General features: G+C 50.6%; 1 protein-coding gene across 1 annotated transcript in view; it reads right to left on the bottom strand.

Annotated features, from left to right (window-relative positions):
- Positions 1 to 20,840, bottom strand: part of IPO9 (importin 9) — a 118,817-nt gene that overhangs the window by 50,026 nt on the left and 47,951 nt on the right. The window contains exons 14-18 of the mRNA XM_069756416.1: positions 19,888 to 20,047; positions 19,573 to 19,799; positions 19,320 to 19,468; positions 1,424 to 1,552; positions 1,047 to 1,322 (exon numbers count right to left, since the gene is read on the bottom strand). Coding sequence (XP_069612517.1) covers positions 1,047 to 1,322; positions 1,424 to 1,552; positions 19,320 to 19,468; positions 19,573 to 19,799; positions 19,888 to 20,047 — 941 coding nt within the window. The remainder of the gene's footprint in view (positions 1 to 1,046; positions 1,323 to 1,423; positions 1,553 to 19,319; positions 19,469 to 19,572; positions 19,800 to 19,887; positions 20,048 to 20,840) is intronic.

Below are 20,840 nucleotides of genomic sequence, written 5' to 3'. Positions count from 1 at the left end.
TTACTCTATGACGGGGATTGCCATCCCACTTCACCAGTGCCTCGGATCTCAGCAAGAGTGCTCGCCACACTACCCTTTAATCTCAAACCTGGACAACTCCTTTAATAATGGCAAATAGATTAAAGGGAACCTGTCACCCCGTTTTTTGAGATTGAGCTATAAATACTGTTAAATAGGGCCTGCGCTGTGTGTTACTATAGTGTATGTAGTGTACCCTGATTCCCCACCTATGCTGAGAAATACATTACCAAAGTCGCCGTTTTCGCCTGTCAATCAGGCTGGTCTGGTCAGGTGGGCGTGTTCACAGCGCTCTTTTCTTCCCCAGCTTTCCGTTGGTGGCGTAGTGGTGTGCGCATGTCCAGAGTTCCGACTTCCCTGCGCCCACGTGAAGACACAGCGCGCGATCTGCGCTGTAATCCCTTGCATCGGTGGGGGCGGCCATCTTCCTGGGGCCGCGCGTGCGCAGATGGAGTACTCTGCTGCACGGGGCTTCAGGAAAATGGCCGCGGGCAGCCGCGCGTGCGCATTAGAGATCGCGGCGGCCATTTTCACAAAGCCGAGATGCAAACTCGGCTTTGGGAAAATGGCCGCCGCGATCTCTAATGCGCACGCGCGGCTGCCCGCGGCCATTTTCCTGAAGCCCCGTGCAGCAGAGTACTCCATCTGCGCACGCGCGGCCCCAGGAAGATGGCCGCCCCCACCGATGCAAGGGATTACAGCGCAGATCGCACGCTGTGTCTTCACGTGGGCGCAGGGAAGTCGGAACTCTGGACATGCGCACACCACTACGCCACCAACGGAAAGCTGGGGAAGAAAAGAGCGCTGTGAACACGCCCACCTGACCAGACCAGCCTGATTGACAGGCGAAAACGGCGACTTTGGTAATGTATTTCTCAGCATAGGTGGGGAATCAGGGTACACTACATACACTATAGTAACACACAGCGCAGGCCCTATTTAACAGTATTTATAGCTCAATCTCAAAAAACGGGGTGACAGGTTCCCTTTAAATGTTTGTAATGATCATAATGTTTTTGTATTAATACCTGCATGACACTGAGCGTCTCTGCCTGCTGCATCTTGCTGAGAATTGCTCTCAAAATCTGGTCCAAGTTTTCACCCAACTCACGACCAGCCTTAGAAATAAGTGTAGATACAAGACGTCCCACAAATGCCGCCGTGAATTCAGACGTTCGAGGGTCAAGAAGCTGGCTAACTACTTGCATTACATACCAAAGACCACTGTGTCCCTGGTCATCATGCCACTGCGCAATTTGTTCCAGTGCAACTGAAACATAGGCACGAAGACACTCGCCACCATTCTGGGAAGAAATTAAAGTCGACATACAACTGATTAGCAACTCGCTAGAAGTATTAAAAAAAAAGCACCAAGAACAAAAGCACAACAAAATACTAAGATTACCTGCATGATTGCATTGTCATCTGTGCGCAGGGTACACTGAGCTACTGCAGGGAAAGCTTGACAGATAAGAAGTTCTGAAAGAGGTGGCTTTGTGTTCCTCACAACGGTGGTCAAAATATCGATTGAAGTCTGTAACGGTTAGTACAAAACACTTGATTAAATTAAATGAAAACTGCATAAACTCTACAGATTTCAGAAACATTTCAATGACACTGAATGTACACATCTGCATTAATATTCGATCACAGGCACAACCTGAAGCTCCTGGCCTACCATTCTATCTGTAAGATGGTCCAACATCTAAAAATCCTTCTGTTGGCTTTAATTTTCTACTGTAGTTATGACAGAGCGCTTCCTCTTCCGTCTCAGGTGCTGCTTTCTTACATGCTCTCTTTGGCCTCATTTACATGGCCACGTTTCAAATATGTGTGGCATCAGTGCTATTCAGATGTCTATTTTCTTTCCAAGCAGCACAGATGACAAGGGCCAATACCAGCCTGAGTCTGTGAAAAGACATGCAGGACACGGATGGCAATGTGCCAGTTAGTTTAGAAGGGGGCATTGTCTTTTCTAGACTAGTCATCTCACTAGCCAGGTCACCAAGCCCCTGTGGATGCAATAATATAATTAGACCTACCAGTAATCCCTTTTCTAGAAACTCTCAAAAACTGCACCACAGGAGGTTGCCTCCCCACCCCAATAGGGACAGGAAAAACAAAAAGGTTAAATAGCCCCTCCCTAGCTCCTATGCTCAGTGTTTTGCCAAAGGACCACACCAGTATGAATGCTTCAAATATTTAGGATCAAGGAATAATGGAATACATTAACACTTAAAGGCAGGAACCCCCGTCCTGTCACGGAGGGTTCCTAGAAAAGGAATTACCAGTAAGTATAATTCTATTTTTTCAAATCACTCTCCAAGACCGGATCACCGGAGGAATACCAAATAATATCAGGGAGGGATGATTGATTGATTGATTGATTGATTGAAGGACATCCTCTCAAACGTTAAGGCTTTATTGGACATTTAATCTAATCTAATATGTTTATTTTGGCCCTTCTTGGATGTACCCAGGAGGCTGCAGTGGTGAACCTCCTTATCCACCGATGATTTGCCAAATTTTGTTTGAAAAAACAGGATTTTTGGTTGCTTACCGTAAAATCTGTTTCTTGGAGCCTCCATTGGGGGACACAGGAACCATGGGGTGTATGCTGCTGCCACTAGGAGGCTGACACTATGCAAATAAAAAAATTAGCTCCTCCTCTGCAGTGTACACCCCACCGACTGGCATTAAACTCTTCAGTTAGTGAGAAAGCAGTAGGAGAAAGAACAAGGTTGAAAAACCATAACCACAAACTTGAGAACTGTAAACGTGAGAACAGTCAGAGAACATATAACAAAAACATTGGGAGGGTGCTGTGTCCCCCAATGGAGGCTCCAAGAAACAGATTTTACGGTAAGCAACCAAAAATCCTGTTTTCTTTATCGCCTCTCATTGGGGGACACAGGAACCATGGGACGTCCCAAAGCAGTCCCAAGGGCGGGAAAACAGACTTCCATCAGGTCAGAGGACTCACCACTGCCGCCTGCAGGATCCTTCTGCCTAGGCTGGCGTCCGCCGATGCGTAGGTATGGACCTTGTAAAATTTGGCGAACGTGTGGATGGAAGACCAAGTTGCCGCTTTGCAAAGCTGTAGGGCGGAAGCCCTGTGGTGCACCGCCCAGGAGGCGCCGACTGCCCGGGTAGAGTGAGCCTTAATCCCAGGAGGGGGCACTCTGTTCTTGACCCGGTAAGCCTCCAAAATTGCCGTTCTGATCCAGCGAGCAATAGTCGCTTTAGAAGCCGGCTGGCCTCTGCGCGTGCCATCAGGAATGACGAAAAATGAATCCGTCTTCCGGAAAGAGGATGTTCTATCCAGATAAATCCTCACTGCCCTGACTAGGTCCAGCTTGTTCAACGATCGCTCCAGAGGATGAGTCGGAGCTGGACAAAAGGAAGGTAGAACGATGTCCTCGTTGAGGTGGAAGGTGGAAACCACCTTAGGAAGAAAAGAAGGTGGAGGTCGGAAGACCACCTTGTCCTGGTGAATGACCAAAAACGGAGGGCGGCAAGACAGTGCCGCCAGCTCGGAAACGCGGCGAATGGACGTGATGGCCACAAGAAAGGCCACCTTCCAAGATAAAACTGATAGAGGAATCTCCCTAAGAGGTTCAAAGGGAGAAACCTTCAGAACGTCCAGTACCAGGTTTAGGTCCCATGCCTCCACAGGGGCCCTGTACGGCGGGACGGCGTGGGCTACCCCCTGAAAGAAGGTCTTAACCTGTGGCCGAGAGGCCAAGGTCTTCTGAAAGAGGATGGAAAGCGCAGAGACCTGACCCTTCAGGGAACTAAGAGCCAGGCCCGAATCCAGTCCTGCCTGAAGGAAGGCCAAAAGAGAAGGCAGGGAAAAAACCATAGGCGGCACGCGGTTGGACTCGCACCAACGGAAGTAGGCCTTCCAGGTGCGGTAGTAGATCCTGGAAGACGAAGGCTTCCGAGCCTGAATCATGGTGTGAATGACCCGGTCCGAAAGGCCGGACGCTCTTAGAACCGCGGTCTCAACAGCCACGCCGTTAAACTGAGCGACCGAGAATTCGGGTGGCAGATAGGACCCTGGGACAGCAGATCGGGCCTGTCTGGAAGGCGCCAGGGAGCGTCCGCGAGAAGGTTGACGAGCTCCGCGAACCAAGCTCTCCTGGGCCAATCCGGGGCGATCAGGATGACCGGCACCCCTTCCGCTTTGATCTTCTTCAACAGTTTGGGAAGTAATGGAAGGGGTGGGAACAGATAGGGCATCTCGAACTGTGACCAAGGAATGGCCAGAGCATCGACGCCCACTGCGAGAGGATCGCGTGACCTGGAGACGAATTGTGGAACCTTCCTGTTGATCCGAGACGCCGTGAGATCCACATCCGGAGTTCCCCATCGAAGACAAATCTGATGGAAGACCTCCGGATGCAGGGACCATTCCCCCGCCGCGAGACCCTCGCGGCTGAGGAAGTCGGCGGCCCAGTTTTCTACGCCGGGGATATGCACCGCGGATATCACCGGAACCGTTGCCTCTGCCCAAAGGAGGATCTTGGACACCTCGGCAAGGGCCAAGGAGCTCCGAGTCCCCCCCTGATGGTTGACATATGCCACAGCCGTGGCATTGTCCGTCTGGATCCGGACTGGAAGGCCCCTGAGAATCCTTTCCCAATGGCGGAAGGACAGAAAGATGGCCCGAATTTCGAGGACGTTGATCGGCAGCGCGGACTCCTGTAGCGACCAACGGCCCTGAACCGTCAGGTGGCGAAAAACCGCACCCCAGCCGATCAGGCTGGCATCCGTTGTCACCACCTGCCAGTGAACCGGAAGGAAGGACCTGCCCTGGGAGATGAGAGGAGACGTCAGCCACCAGTTGAGAGACCGCTTGACCCGAAAGGAGAGTCTGATCGGCCGATCCAGGGAGAAGACCGACCTGTCCCACTGAGACAGAATGGCTTGCTGAAGGGGTCGAGAATGGAATTGGGCGAAGGGAATCGCTTCCAAGGTAGCTACCATCCTCCCCAGAACCTTCATGGCCGATCGGAGGGAGGGAGGCCGAGGACCCTGGAGCAAGAGAATGTCCCGACAAAGGGTGGATCTCTTGTCCTTGGGAAGGAAGACTCTGGACTGACGAGTGTCGAAGAGCATGCCCAGAAAGATGATGCGCTGAGAAGGAATAAGGCAGGACTTCTTCCGGTTGACCAGCCATCCGAAACGGGATAAGGTGTCGAGAACAATGGACAAGCTTTCGTGGGCCTGAGCAAAGGACGGAGCCTTGATGAGGATGTCGTCGAGGTATGGAAACAGAACCAAGCCTCTGACTCTCAAAATGGCCATCAGCGCCGCCATGATTTTCGTGAACACCCTTGGCGCGGTTGCGAGACCGAACGGCAGGGCGACGAACTGAAAATGATCTTGTTGCACTGCGAAGCGCAGGAAACGGTGATGTCCGGGAAATATTGGAACATGTAGGTAGGCGTCCTGGATATCTATAGAGCATAGAAATTCCTGAGCCTCCATGGAAGCAATTACTGAACGAAGGGATTCCATCCTGAAGTGTCTCAGGCGAACCCTCCTGTTCAACAATTTTAGGTCCAGAATGGGACGAACCTTGCCGTCTTTTTTCGGTACCACAAAGAGGTTCGAGTAGAAACCCGTGTACCGTTCCTTTTCTGGGACGGGAACGATTACCCCGGATTTGAGCAGAGAAGCGATGGCTGCGAAGAAGCCCGGAACCAAAGCGGGATCTTTTGGAGGACGAGATTGGAAGAAACGATCTCTGGGTCGGGAGGCGAACTCTATTTTGTATCCCGAAGACACAACTTCCCTGACCCATGCATCCTCTACTGCGGAAATCCAGACGTCCCTGAAACGGAGAAGACGGCCCCCCAACCTGGGAGTTGGGCTGGAGTCTTGCCGAGAGTCATGCGGAAGTGGATCTTCCAGTCCTGGGCCTGGACGATCTACCCTGGGAATAGCGAGGACGCCAGGACGGAGTGGGCCTGAAGGACACCGCCTTCTTCTCTTGACGTGCCTGTGGCCTCTGTTGCTGCTGGGAAAAGGAGTTTGACGCAGCGAAGCGACGAAAAGGCCGGAACGAGCGAAACTGCCGTCTAGGAGGAGGGCGACGAGGTTTAGCCTGGGGGAGAAGGGAACTTGTGCCCCCAGTGGCGTCCTTAATGATCTGGTCCAGCTGGGAACCAAAGAGACGAGAGCCCTGGAAGGGCAGACTAGTGAGGGACTTTTTGGAGGACAAGTCCGCCTGCCAGGCCTTGAGCCAAACGGTCCGGCGGATGGCAACGGCATTGCTGGAAGCCTGAGCCGCACAAGACGCGACATCCAGGGAGGCGGAAACCAGGTATTCACCAGCGTGGGAAATCTGGTTGGCAAGTTCCGCTAATTGCGCGGAAGGAGCCCCGTCCAGGATACCTCGCCGCAGATCCTTGGCCCATTTTGAGATGGATTTTGAGGCCCAAGTGGAAGCAAAGGCCGGGCATAGCGCTGCTGAAGCCGCTTCGAAGGCAGATTTTGCGAAGGATTCTATAACTCTGTCGTTAGAGTCCTTCAGAGACGCTCCGCCGGACAGTGGGAGCACCGTGTTGGTGGACAGCCTGGACACAGGTGGATCCACCGAGGGAGAGACCGTCCAATTGGCGGTAAGATCTGGTGAAAAAGGATATAACACCCCCAGGCGTTTTCCCCTCTGAAAACGTCTGGTCGGATTCTCTCTCTCTCTAGTCAGGATTTCCTCGAATTCAGGATGAGGGGCAAAAAATCTTGAAGGTGGTTTGGCCCGTCTAAACGAAACCGCCTGATCTGCGGGTTCCGTAGAGGGATCCTTAATGCCGCAGGTTTGGTTTATAGCCCGAATGAGGTTCTGGACCGACTCACTCATGGTGGCGATTTGGCTAGGATCCAACTCCGACATCTCCTCTGAGGGCGCATCAGATAAAGCCTCGCCTGACTCAGGGGAGGAGGAACGGTGCGACACCAACCGCGGGGGAGGGCCGTGCGGCGAGATGGAACGCGAAGAGGACTCAGACCGACGTTGCTGTCTGGACCTTTTGTGGCTAATCAAGGAGGGCTCAGGCGGCGGTTCCTGCGACCCGCTGGCCACTGCAGGGGTCTGCAGGGGTAACCGATCCAGCGCGGACACCAGGGTTTGAGACACCCGTGTTAAATTGGCCACCGATTCTGACAGAGAAGCGGCCCAGCCTGGGATGGGGGGATCACTCTCGGGCGCAACAGCCGGGGGATCCTGGGCGGTGGGAACAATCGGGTTGCTGCAGGACTGACACAGCGGGGAGGACTGACCTGAGGGAAGTTTGCTGTTACAGGACGAACATGCAAAGTACGTGACTAAGGCAGAAGATGAAGAGGTAGGGGGACGAGAGCGGCCCCCTTTAGAGGTAGACATTTTTAGGGACCCTGAAGATGCCAGTGGGTTAGGGGACAGTGGGCAGAGGGGGGTGTCAGTCTGCAGTGCAGCTACTCACGGACCCGGTCCTGGAAGATGTCCCACTTGTCCTCGGCGGAGAACTTCCCTGAGGTGCTGATTCTGCGATGCTGAGCCACAGAAGATGCGAGTGCTGCTGCTGTGAGAAGCGGTGCACACCGGCCGAGGGACCCACGAGGAAGGGGGTGGAGCCAGACGCAGAGGCGCCGGTGGGCAGGGCGCAGTATGTCGGGCGGGAAAGAAGCCCGCCCGCAGAACCGGAAGTGAGGAGCCGAGAAACCGGAAGTAGGCCCCGGCGTAAGCCGGGACCTAAATTAGAGACCGGCGCCGCCGGAGAAGGGAACCGCGGCGCCGGAGCAGCGCGCCGCAGAGTCCGAGAAGAGCGGCAGTCCGCCAAGGCTGCCCGAACGGAACCGGCGGGGCCGCGGCGCCAGAGGCAGGCCCCGGCAGAAGCCGGGACCCAAACTAGAGGCCGGCGCCGGAGAATCGCGGCGCCGGAGCGTCGCCAGAGGATCGCGGCGCCGGAGCGCCGCCTGAGAATAGCGGCGCCGGAGCGCCGCTGGAGAGTGGCGGCGTCGGAGCGCCGCAGAAAGCAAGCGGCACGGCACCCTGCCAAGGACGCCGTGCAGACACAGGACACACCGCGGCCGCCGAGAAGCGAGACCGCAAAGGGGAGCGGCGCGGCAGCCCGCCAGGCCGAGACTCCACAAGAGAGACACCGTGGCTGTGCGGCCGCCAATGAAGGAGAGCCCCGGAGGAAAATGAGCCACAGCCCCCGTGGCAGTCCCTGGGATCCCCCCCAAAACAAACGCCATGAGGGAGGACCGGGGGACATCTGGAGAAAGGATCCCGGGGGAATGGAGAGCCCGCCAGGGGAAATACTCACCTAAACATCCCACGCCGTTACTAACCTGAGGGGAATGAGACGTCCACGGAGCTGTGATGGACGTCCTCGTCTCCTCCGACCGACAGGCTCTGGTAGGCGAGTGGGTGGGGGACGGAGCCAGGACCGGACTTCTGAGCACGCTTCTGTGCTAGGATCTTGGTCCTGGAGAGGGATCTATGAGGATACGGGGTGGCAGTACACGCCGTACTCATAGTCCGTATTGTGGGACTACAGGCGTGACTGCTCACCCTGTATCCCTCCGGAAAACCTGAAAAGAAACGACGCACATTGAGGTAGATAAGGGTCTAATGAAAGACCCGTGTCCACCTCCTACTGACACTAAGCTAAACTGAAGAGTTTAATGCCAGTCGGTGGGGTGTACACTGCAGAGGAGGAGCTAATTTTTTTATTTGCATAGTGTCAGCCTCCTAGTGGCAGCAGCATACACCCCATGGTTCCTGTGTCCCCCAATGAGAGGCGATAAAGAAAGTAGCTTGAAGGCTGACACCTGGATTTGACAAGTTCTAGATTTTAAGCCTTTTACTAGACCATCTTGTAAGATTATGGCTACACCTACATGAAATGGATCCGGAGGAAAAGATCTGTATCATCAAATAAAGGTCTTCCATATTTTTACGTAGATGGCTTGCTATTTGCTTTCTGCTCATTTGAAGGGTAAGTATGGCCCTTTCCGAGAGACCTTTAGCTTTTTAAGATTGTGGTTTCAGAAGCCAGAACACAGATTCTTGGGGGTTGGATGGCAAATCAGACCTTCGTGTAGAAGGTCATGGATAAGAGAGAGGGTAAGAGGGTCTTCCGATCTCAAGCTGTACAATGTCCTGAACCAGCTTGTCTTCGGTCACAAAAGGTACTACAAGGATTGTCTCGACACTATGTAGTGATGTTTTTCAACATTCTTGGTAGTATAGGAAACAGCGGAAAGGTATAGGCCAACTTGAATTCCCAGGGTTTGGGCAAACGTGTGCACTGCGACACGTGTCATGTGGATTGAGAAAGACGTATCGCATAACTTTTGCGCTTTGACGGCTTGCAAATAAGTCTACTTCTGGATAGCTCCATCTCCTGGTAGCCATATAAAATATCTCGGTATTCAGGCTCCACTCGCCCGGATGTATGTCTTTTCTGCTCAGGAAGTCAAAAACAACCTACAAAAAACAAGATCTCTAAAAAATAACCTTTATTACTTAAAAGTTAAAAAATTAAAAATTTGGAGACAAAAAACACCAGCAGAATTGAAAAAAATAAATCAATAGTGTATACTAATAAACCCTGCAGGTCCACTAATCTGGTACCTGCCTGGCAGTGGAGGTTGGCACCCTAAGTTTCAGAGGTAGGCGCCCCCACTCCGCGGCGGCTTGCCCTGATATTCCTAGAATCAATGTGTCCCAAAACATCCCATGCCTATGTGAAAACACAAAAAATGAAAACAAAAATAGAAAAAAAAACTAATAATGTAGCAGGGATTATTTTTGATATTCGGGGCTATAGTGAATGGCTCGGAGAAAAGGATTTTACGATGAGTACACAAAAATCCCTATTTCTCCTTCGCCTCATTGGGGGACACAGACCGTGGGACGTCCCAAAGCAGTCCCTGGGTGGGGACAACAATAGATCAGGCCCTGTGTAACCGCTACTTACAAGTGCGCCACCGCGGCCTGCAGAGTCCGCCTGCCCAGACTCACATCTGTGGAAGTGTGGGAATTATAGTGCTTCAAGAATGCATGCGGACTGGACGAATCCGCAAGCTTGCAGGCGTGCCTTGCTGACGCCTGGTGCCTAGGACCCTTGATAGACAGGGAGATAGGCTGACATCTAGCACGGAAGGACTCCTGGATGGTGAAAAGAATTCACCATGTTATCATGGTCGATGAAACGGCTAAACCCTTCCTGAAAATGTCAGGAAGCCTTCCTCTACCGTCAGGAAGCCCAAATAAAACGTCCAACCTTCAGAAGGACGCCGTCCTCAAGACGTACCTACTCAGAGCACTCACTTCGTCCAGAATATGGGGGATCTTATTCCATTTTGTGGACTGGAGCCAAAAGAGATGAGGGAAGAACTAAGCCCTCATAACAGTGGTAATACACTACCACCTTGGTAACAAGGGATGGAGATGACCTGAGGACAACCTTGCCTTATTGAAGGTAATAAGGGAAAAAAGTCTGAAAGAGCAGAGAAGCTAGCTCCGAAGACTCGTCAGAGAGAATATCGCAGAGGAGAACGGGACGACTTTCCCTGATAGTAAAGTCTGCCCGGATGAAAAAGGAGCCTACTGTAAGGCTCCTAGGAATAATAAGGTCCCAATGATCTAATGGTATGCGATAGGGAAGAACTACGTGTAAAAACTCCCTGTGAGAAAGTCCCTACTTGCAGTTGTGCTGCGATAAGGCGAGAAGATACTAGCTCCGCAAACAAAAAACGGACGTGCTCAGTGCGGATCTCTGAGGATCACTGGGGCCCCTTTCTGCTTCCGAAAGGCTTTCGGAAGCAGTGGAAGGGGAGTTATGGAAACTGGTACCACGGCAGAACCAGAGCATGGAGAGCGATGGCTCTTGGATCTCGAGGCCGAACCACGAACTCGAGTACATTGGCCTTCAGTCTGGATGTCATCCCACCTACAACTGGAGAGCTCCAGTAAGGACAGATCTGATGGAAGACTTCGGGGAGAAGTTCCCACTGACTTGAGGCGGAACCCTGACGGCTGAATTTGTTTGCCGTTCAGAGTTCTACTTCTGGGATATATACTGCCGAGATCACCGAATAATAGACTTCGGCCCATCAGAGAAAGTGAGGTACCTCGGTCATGGCGCCTGACAGTGGGTACCTGCTAGATGACTGATGTAAGGCACCGCCGTGGCATTATCCAATTGAATTCGGATAGGGTGACCCGCCAGAAGGCAGTGGACCTGCCGTAAGACTACCATTCGGATCTCCAGAACAATGATGGGGAGAAGAAGACTGGCATTGGTAGTTACTAATAACTATTGAACCGGGAGAAAGGCCCTGGATGAAGAAGGAGCTCAGAGACTATTGTCTGAAAGTCTGTTTGACTTGCTGAAAACGAGCGGAGCGAAGGAAACCGCTTCCATTGTCGTCACCATTTTTCCTCAGAACTCTCTTAGCAAATCGAATGAAATGAGGGGGTGAGTAATCAAGTCCTCAGAACTCTCCTTGCGTCCTTACGCGAGGTCCCTGTTGAAGGGCCATGACCTTGTCTCGAGGAAGAATTACCATCCTTCTAGAAGTGTGCAGGATCATCCTCAAAAAGGATATCTGCTGGGCTGGAAATGAGGAGAACTTGTCTAAGTGTAGCTGCCAGCCCAGGAGAGAAGGTATCGCAAGAGATATAGACGACTCAGCGTAGTCCTGGAAGGGCGGCTAGACAGACCAAACAGGGCAGGACGAGCACGCCTCTAGAGTGCAAGAGAAACATGACATCCGCCATGACCCGAGCGAACACTCTGGGTGCGGAAGCAAGGCCGAAGGACAAGGTTGTGACTTGAAAATGCTGCTGACGAATGGAAAGGCGAAGGAATTTTTGCAGAGGGCAAGCAACCCGAATGTCGATGGATGCCGGAAACTGCACCTTTTTCTGTTGAAGTAATGGCTGAGCGGAGGAAATCCATCCAAAGAAGGAGGACCATGTCAAAGGTTGTTAGAAGTTTGAGGTCCAGGGTCGATCTTACTTTTCGTTCCCGTTTGGAACCAAGATCCCTTAAATCTAGACTGTGCTGGTCAATCCTTATACAATCCTTTGTCAGTCTCCCGCTCAAAGGATTTGATTGGCCAGTTGTTGCTGGTGTGAATCAAGGTAGTTAAGGTCTCCAGCCAGGAGACCATTGCTCTAGCAATCCATGCGGCCGCTAGGGAGGATAGAGCGCTGGACCCGAAGCCGCAAGACGGAACGAAACAGATTTGCTATCTGACTGTCCGTGGTATTTTTAATTGATGACCCATCAGGTAGGGATACTGGTAGGTATACCACAGGAGATTATACCCGGTTAATCTGCCCCATGGCAGAATGTGCGGCTGCATCCAGCAGGTCATAGTCTCTTGCCATCTCCTCTTTTCACGGTGCAGAGATAAAAATTAGGAACCCTCGATCCATCAACCTCTTAACAGGGAAGTGGAGAGGAATTGTCCGCCTTCTTGCATCATCCACTAAATAGTGGTGATGCAGAGGGGGGAGCTCGTACGCCAAAAAGGGTGCCTCTATGTTCCACAGAGTACAGGTCTCCAGGTGGACAGGACAGGTTGTCTGGCGTTAGGCCTGGATGCAGAAGAGGAAACATGGAGATGACACTCCGTGTGCTTGTCTGTTGATAGTGTGGGGAGATCGGTGCCCTTTAAAGGACCCGTCGCCCTTAAAAAACAGGCCAGGCATGGCATCCCACGTAGAGGCTTCTGTCCAGTGAATCGCTTATCCAAATTGAATGGCAAATGCTCTCGAGGGAGTTTAGTCTCTGAAGCCCTGGCAAGCTCAGGCAATATCCAATCCATATTCAGAGCCTTGTTGTAATCAAATCATTGGTGAGGGAGCAGGAAACGAAAAACTTCCGTTTTCTAGATGCCTGTATGTTTCTAGATGCCTGCACGTTTCTAGAATACTTGCGGCCCCTGCTAGCCGACGGCTCCCATGTAGGATAGGGACCATGTATATTGGTCCTGCGAGCACTCCAAACACAGAGGGTACACAGAGGGATTCAATCTCTTGGTCAGAGAACCATGGATTGGTCAGTGAAGAAGTCCACTGAGGGGAACTAGAGGATAAAGCTGGGGTCGGCGGCGGAGGGCTCCTCGGACTGATCAAGGGCCTTTAAGACCAGGGAATACTGGCCATGCGCCTTTAAGACCGGGGAATACTGGTCATGCGCCTTTAAGACCAGGGAATACTGGTCGTGCACCTTTAAGACCAGGGAATACTGGTCGTGCACCTTTAAGACCAGGGAATACTGGTCGTGCACCTTTAAGACCAGGGAATACTGGTCGTGCACCTTTAAGACCAGGGAATACTGGTCGTGCACCTTTAAGACCAGAGAATACTGGTCATGCGCCTTTAAGACCAGGGAATACTGGTCGTGCACCTTTAAGACCAGGGAATACTGGTCGTGCACCTTTAAGACCAGAGAATACTGGTCGTGCACCTTTAAGACCAGAGAATACTGGTCATGCACCTTTAAGACCAGAGAATACTGGTCATGCACCTTTAAGACCAGAGAATACTGGTCATGCACCTTTAAGACCAGAGAATACTGGTCATGCGCCTTTAAGACCAGAGAATACTGGTCATGCGCCTTTAAGACCAGAGAATACTGGTCATGCGCCTTTAAGACCAGAGAATACTGGTCATGCGCCTTTAAGACCAGAGAATACTGGTCATGCGCCTTTAAGACCAGAGAATACTGGTCATGCGCCTTTAAGACCAGAGAATACTGGTCATGCGCCTTTAAGACCAGAGAATACTGGTCATGCGCCTTTAAGACCAGAGAATACTGGTCATGCGCCTTTAAGACCAGAGAATACTGGTCATGCGCCTTTAAGACCAGAGAATACTGGTCATGCGCCTTTAAGACCAGAGAATACTGGTCATGCGCCTTTAAGACCAGAGAATACTGGTCATGCGCCTTTAAGACCAGAGAATACTGGTCATGCGCCTTTAAGACCAGAGAATACTGGTCATGCGCCTTTAAGACCAGAGAATACTGGTCATGCGCCTTTAAGACCAGAGAATACTGGTCATGCGCCTTTAAGACCAGAGAATACTGGTCATGCGCCTTTAAGACCAGGGAATACTGGTCATGCGCCTTTAAGACCAGGGAATACTGGTCATGCGCCTTTAAGACCAGGGAATACTGGTCATGCACCTTTAAGACCAGAGAATACTGGTCATGCGCCTTTAAGACCAGAGAATACTGGTCATGCACCTTTAAGACCAGGGAATACTGGTCATGCGCCTTTAAGACCAGGGAATACTGGTCATGCACCTTTAAGACCAGAGAATACTGGTCATGCGCCTTTAAGACCAGAGAATACTGGTCATGCGCCTTTAAGACCAGAGAATACTGGTCATGCACCTTTAAGACCAGGGAATACTGGTCATGCGCCTTTAAGACCAGGGAATACTGGTCATGCGCCTTTAAGACCAGAGAATACTGGTCATGCGCCTTTAAGACCAGGGAATACTGGTCATGCTCCTTTAAGACCAGAGAATACTGGTCATGCACCTTTAAGACCAGAGAATACTGGTCATGCACCTTTAAGACCAGAGAATACTTGTCATGCACCTTTAAGACCAGAGAATACTGGTCATGCGCCTTTAAGACCAGAGAATACTGGTCATGCGCCTTTAAGACCAGAGAATACTGGTCATGCACCTTTAAGACCAGAGAATACTGGTCATGCGCCTTTAAGACCAGAGAATACTGGTCATGCACCTTTAAGACCAGGGAATACTGGTCACGCGCCTTTAAGACCAGGGAATACTGGTCATGCGCCTTTAAGACCAGGAAATACTGGTCATGCACCTTTAAGACCAGGGAATACTGGTCATGCGCCTTTAAGACCAGGGAATACTGGCCATATGCCTTTAAGACCAGGGAATACTGGTCATGTGCCTTTATGACCAGGTACTTCCTTACCCGGGTACTGATGTAGAGTCGATGTGCCCCTTTAATGCAAAAATACTGTCACCCCAGTGTGAGCTGGTCGGGTGGACCAAGATGGCCACCGGGAGTTGCAGAGTTGATAAAATCTCGCAGAGAGCGAGAAGCGCCAATTTGGGGGGCGGAGCCACAGACACGATGTTGAATAGGCCTAAGCCGGGGCCTAAATTTCTGTAGCCGGCGGATGTCACCAGTGGGTCGTTCCAGGCGGGACTTCCAGGATGCGGCCTACAAATCGGCCGAAGCCGGGGCCTAAATTTCTGTAGCCGGCGGACGTCACCAGTGGGTCATTCCAGGCAAGACTTCCAGGATGCGGCCTACAAATTGGCAGAAGCCGGGGACTAAATTTTTGCAGCCATTCAGAGCGTTACCTCAGAGAGGTGGGCCACAGGGAAGTGGCTGAGGCTGCCTGTCAGCATGTGGATATCCCTCTGAAGATGGATCCACTCACCATTGATGCGCGTCCCGGCATGGAGCCGCCGCTGATGTGGGTTTCAGCGCTGTTCTGTGCAGCGTGGATGGTGCAGGGATAAGCCTCAATCCATCATCCGTTTGTTAGGGAGGTGGAGAGGAACCGTCCGCCTCCTTGTGCCATCCGCTTTCACAGTGGTGGGACAGTGGGGGCTGCTCTGATGCCATAGAGAGGGGCCTCTGTACATCCACAGAGTTCAGTCCGGGTGGACAGGGCCAGTTGTCCGGCATTAGGCCTGGCTCCAGGAGAGGATACATGGAGGCGACACTCCATGTGGTCGCCTGCTGCTGGTGTGGGGAGATCGGGACCATGAAAGGAACCGTCGCCCCTGAAGTGAGCTCAGGCATGGCTTCCCACGTCGCAGGAGAGGGTACGGGGAGGAATACTCGCCGTGCTCGCCTGTTCATGGTTCGGGGGAGATCGGAATCTTGAAAGGAACCGTCGCCCCCTTCACTCCGTTAATTAAAAAATAAAAATTTACAGAAAAGTAAACAATAAAATAAAAACGTTGGGGTCTGAAACAGACCCATGTGCCTCCTACAGACACTAAGCAAGAACTGGTTAGCTGAGAGCCAGCAGGGGGGTGTATACTGCAGGGGAGATCACTTTTTTTTGTATCACTTAGTGTCAGCCTCCTATTGGCAGCAGCATACACCCACGGTCTGTGTCCCCCAATGAGGCGAAGGAGAAAAACAGCACTGTGCATAAAAGGAAGGCAAGTTATAATTGCCTGCCTGTTAGTACTTAAGATACTTGGTTTTTGGTAAAGTCCCAGATATAACCTTCAAATACCAAATGTTGGCTAGACCTGTCAGTTTTAGCCGTTGAGCAGGGCACCATAATAAGCAGATCCAGAGATTATAGTTTGTCCTCCAGTTGTGATGGCAATTATCTGCATCACACAACTGTGCTATGGGGGTGCTGGTGGGGTTAAAAAGAGGAAGCTCTCTCCCTCTATCAACCTTCTAGATGCTATGGACAACAGCATTTAGAGGGTTCATCATCCAAAAATGATGCTGGCAACGACCCTGGATGTTGCTGTAAGAGCTTGGCTATCAGTTCAGCTGAGCTCCCATATTGACTTTTTGTATTAGGGCACAGTCATACAGCCGTAAGGATCGAAACGCAGTGTTAAGATTGGCCGCGGTCCTCGAGCTCTCCAGAGCGTGACAGCTGCTTAGAAATATATGAACTCTGTCTGGAGAGCCGCCGGCCAGTCTGTACACTGCGGTCCGATATATACTGCCATCTGACTGCGCCCATAATGAAGCCTTTAGTAGCCTGCTATAATGTTCAGCTGACTTCATGAAGTTTGCTAAATCAGTGTAGCCTGAATACAAACCCACTGTTTAAAGGTTCCAGAAAGCTACCAGCACTTAATATGTGCAATATATTTATGGGAACTCACCCGGCTCTCCGGACACACACAGTTTTTCCCTATCTAATAAGGGTATGTGCAAATGACACCTTCAGAAAAATTTGGCTTTTTTTTTATGAAGTCTTTATTTGTTGTTATTTCAGTGGAAAAGACACCCGGATGTCCGCTTCAGTGCTTTTCCCTTGATTTGTATTGTAAAGTGTAGATCCTCTTCAGGGCAGAAAATACCTAATGAGCTGTTCACTTTTAACAGTTTGAAAATTGGACCGCAATGCATGGACTGGCTGGCAAGTCTCCAGATCCCAACACGACAGTTTCATATATTTTTATGCATCGGTCACGCTCTGGAGTTCTTGAGTCTGAGCACTGTGGTCTGATCTATACGGCCATCTTGGAAAATCTGAAGCAGTTAGATGTGTTGTGTGCACATATCCTAAGGAAAAGCTGTCAATCAGCAGCAGGAGGGCCAGTGTAGTCCTCATAAGTACACTGCTCAAAAAAATAAAGGGAACACTAAAATCTCACATCCTAGATATCACTGAATGCAATATTCCAATTGTAAATCTTTATTTATTACATAGTGGAATGTGTTGAGAACAATAAAACCTAAAAATTATCAACGTAAATCACAACTAATATCCCACGGAGGTCTGGAGTTGGAATGATGCTCAAAATCCAAGTGGAAAATGAAGTTACAGGCTGATCCAACTTCAGTGGAAATGCCTCAAGACAAGGAAATGATGTTCGGTAGTGTGTGGGGACTTCATGTGCCTCTATGACCTCCCTACAATGCCTGGGCATGATCCTAATGAGGCGGCGGATGGTCTCCTGAGAGATGTCCTCCCAGACCTGGATTAGGCTAGGGTCACATTGCGTTAGTGCAATCCGTTTAGCGCTAGCGGATTGCGCTAACGCAATGTTTTCTATGGGGCTGCGGTCGGGGTAACGTCCCCGCTCTCGCAGATCCCCGATCTGCGAGAGCGGGGAATGGACCGCGGGCGCGCCTCGGACGCTGCAAGCAGTATCCGCGGCGCGCCAGGAATCACCGGCGCGTCGCTAGCGCGTGCCGAACATGGCACGCGCTAGTGAAGCGCGTTCCCATTGCCTTCAATGGGCGCGTTAACGGACGCGTTGCACGGCGTTAATTTCGCCGTGCAACGCTGTCCGTTAAACGCGGACCCATAACGCAATGGGAACCCAGCCTTAAAGCATCTGCCAACTCCTGGACAGTCTGTGGTGCAATGTGACGTTGGTGGATGGTGAAAGACATGATGTCCCAGATCTGTTCAAATCAGATTCAGGTCTGGGGAACAGGCGGGCCAGTCCATAGCTTCAATGCCTTCATCTTGCAGGAACTGCTGACACACTCCAGCCACGAGGTCTGGCATTGTCCTGCATTAAGAGGAACCCAGGGCCAACCGCACCAGCATATGGTCTCACAAGGGGTCTGAGGATCTCATCTCGGTACCTAATGGCAGTCAGGCTACCTCTGGCGAGCACATGGAGGGCTGTGCGGCCCTCCAAAGAAATGCCACCCCACACCATTACTGACCCACTGCCAAACCAGTCATGCTGAAGGATGTTGCAGGCAGCAGATCGCTCTCCATGGCATCTCCAGACTCTGTCAGTGTGAACCTTTTTTTTATCTGTGAAGAGCACAGGGTGCCAGTGGCGAATTTGCCAATGCTGGTGTTCTGTGACAATTGCCAACCATCCTGCATGGTGTTGAGCTGTGAGCACAACACCCATCTGTGGACGTCGGGCACTCAGACCATCCTCATGGGGTCAGTTTCTAACCGTTTGTGCAGACACATGCACATTTGTGGCCTGCTGGAGATCATTTGGCAGGGCTTTGGCAGTGCTCCTCCTTGCACAAAGGCTGAGGTTGCAGTCCTGCTGCTGGGTTGTTGCCCTCCTACGGCCCCCCTCCATGTCTCCTGGTGTACTGGCCTTTCTCCTAGTAGCGCCTCTAGCCTCGGGGCACTACGCTGACAGACACAGCAAATCTTCTTGCCACAGCTCGCATTGATGTGCCATCCTGGATGAGCTGCACTACCTGAGCCACTTGTGTGGGTTGTAGAGAGTCGGTCTCATGCTACCACGAGTGTGAAAGCACAACCAACATTCAAAAGTGACCAAAATATCACCCAGAAAGCATTGGTATTGAGATGTGGTCTGTGGTCCCCACCTGCAGAACCACTCCTTTATTGAGTGTGTCTCGATAATTGCCAATAATTTCCAACTGTTGTCTATTCCATTTGCACAACAGCATGTGAAATTGATTGTCAAACAGTGTTGGTTCCTAAGTGGACAGTTTGAATTCACAGAAGTTTGATTTACTTGGAGTTATATTCTAAGTGTTCCCTTTATTTTTTTGAGCAGTGTATATTAGTGTCAGACAGCGCTCTGCAATAAAAAAAAAACAGTTTCAAACAGCATACAACAAAATACATACTGCGCAGAGACCGCTTGGAATTTTCTCAGGAGGAGCCTGCATTATGCTGACAAGAGTTGGAATAAGTCGCATTTGCATGGCATTCTGGCAACCCTCTATCTGAGCCAATTCTTTAAAAATGTCTTGAGCCAAAGATGCAACAACAGGATCTTCAAAAGAAAAACACAAAACATTCTTCTTATATATTCAGCTATTTATCTTTACAAACCATCACAAAAGGTCACGGTTTCTTCCTAGAAGGCACAAGTCTTACCATTGCTGTACTTGAGGAAGATGGCAATAGTAAAAGGGCAGATCTTAGATTCAGCATTTGCTGTGAACACTGGATCCACACTGCAGACAATGCACAGAGTTTCCATTACCAAATTCAAAACTTCCGACGTGAACTGAGCAGCAAGGTGTATAAGTCCATCAACCACACTGGGCAAAAAGGGCTGAAGAACATGGGTACTTTCAGAGATCTTCAGCTGATCACAATACCTGACAAAAGAAACAAATTTTAAATAAAAAAAAATAAAAAAATTACAAAAAAACTTATTGCAAATGGTACAAGGAGAATGAAACGCACCCCCATATAGCTCTGACAGCAGAAATGCGAACGGACGGTGGCTGATTATCATGGAGTCCACTCACTGTAGCCTGGAGAAACTGCTGTATCAAATCTGGAGACATGGCAGCTGTGAATCGACTTGCTGCCCAGAGAGAGCGCCCAAGTAGGAAAGGGGAAACTGGGAGAAAAACAGCATTAGAATGTTACTTTGCCGCTCACTGCAGTCATGATGCAAACAATGAAAAAGTTGCAAGTTGCTTTTTAGGCTATATTCACACTTTGCGGATTTTGCTGCGGATCCGCAGCGGATTTGACCGCTGAGGATCCGCAGCAGTTTCCCATGAGTTTACATTTCAATGTAAACCTATGGGAAACAAAAAACGCTGTGCACATGCTGCAGAAAAATCCGCGCGGAAACGCTGCGGATTACATTCCGCAGCATGTCACTTCTTTTCTGCGGATTTTCAGCTGCTCCAATAGAAAACTGCAGTTGAAAATCCGCAGAAGAAAACGCAGTAAAAACCGCGATAAATCCGCAGTAAAAACCGCGATGGGTTTTCACTGCGGATTTTGCAATTCCGCTGCGGAAAAATCCGCAGTGGAATCTGCAAAGTGTGCACATAGCCTTAAACTGTTTTTTTATCCCATAGGTAATGATTGGAGCTACATTATTACAACTTTCTGTAGTCACGAGGCCCTAATATTAGGGCTACACTCACATATTCTCACTATGTGGTAACAGCGCTTCTACATATCCCAACTATTGAGGTGGCTTTTCACACAATGTACTTTGTCAGTGGTAAATTTAGAATAAAATAATTTACATTTATCAAAGTATCTTACATTTGTTAAAAAGTTTTTACATTTTTTAAGCTAAAAATGCTGCTCAATTAGAGCCCCTATGGACGCTAGTGTCTGTTACATCAAGAGGGATGAAGAGCCAGGAATGGTACTGGATGTTGGGCAGTAGC

Source organism: Ranitomeya imitator, chromosome 3 (assembly GCF_032444005.1).
Source record: "Ranitomeya imitator isolate aRanImi1 chromosome 3, aRanImi1.pri, whole genome shotgun sequence".
NCBI classification, from domain to species: Eukaryota; Metazoa; Chordata; class Amphibia; order Anura; family Dendrobatidae; genus Ranitomeya; species Ranitomeya imitator.
Note: the sequence above shows the minus strand (reverse complement) of the source record. Positions and strands in the feature narration are given on the sequence as shown.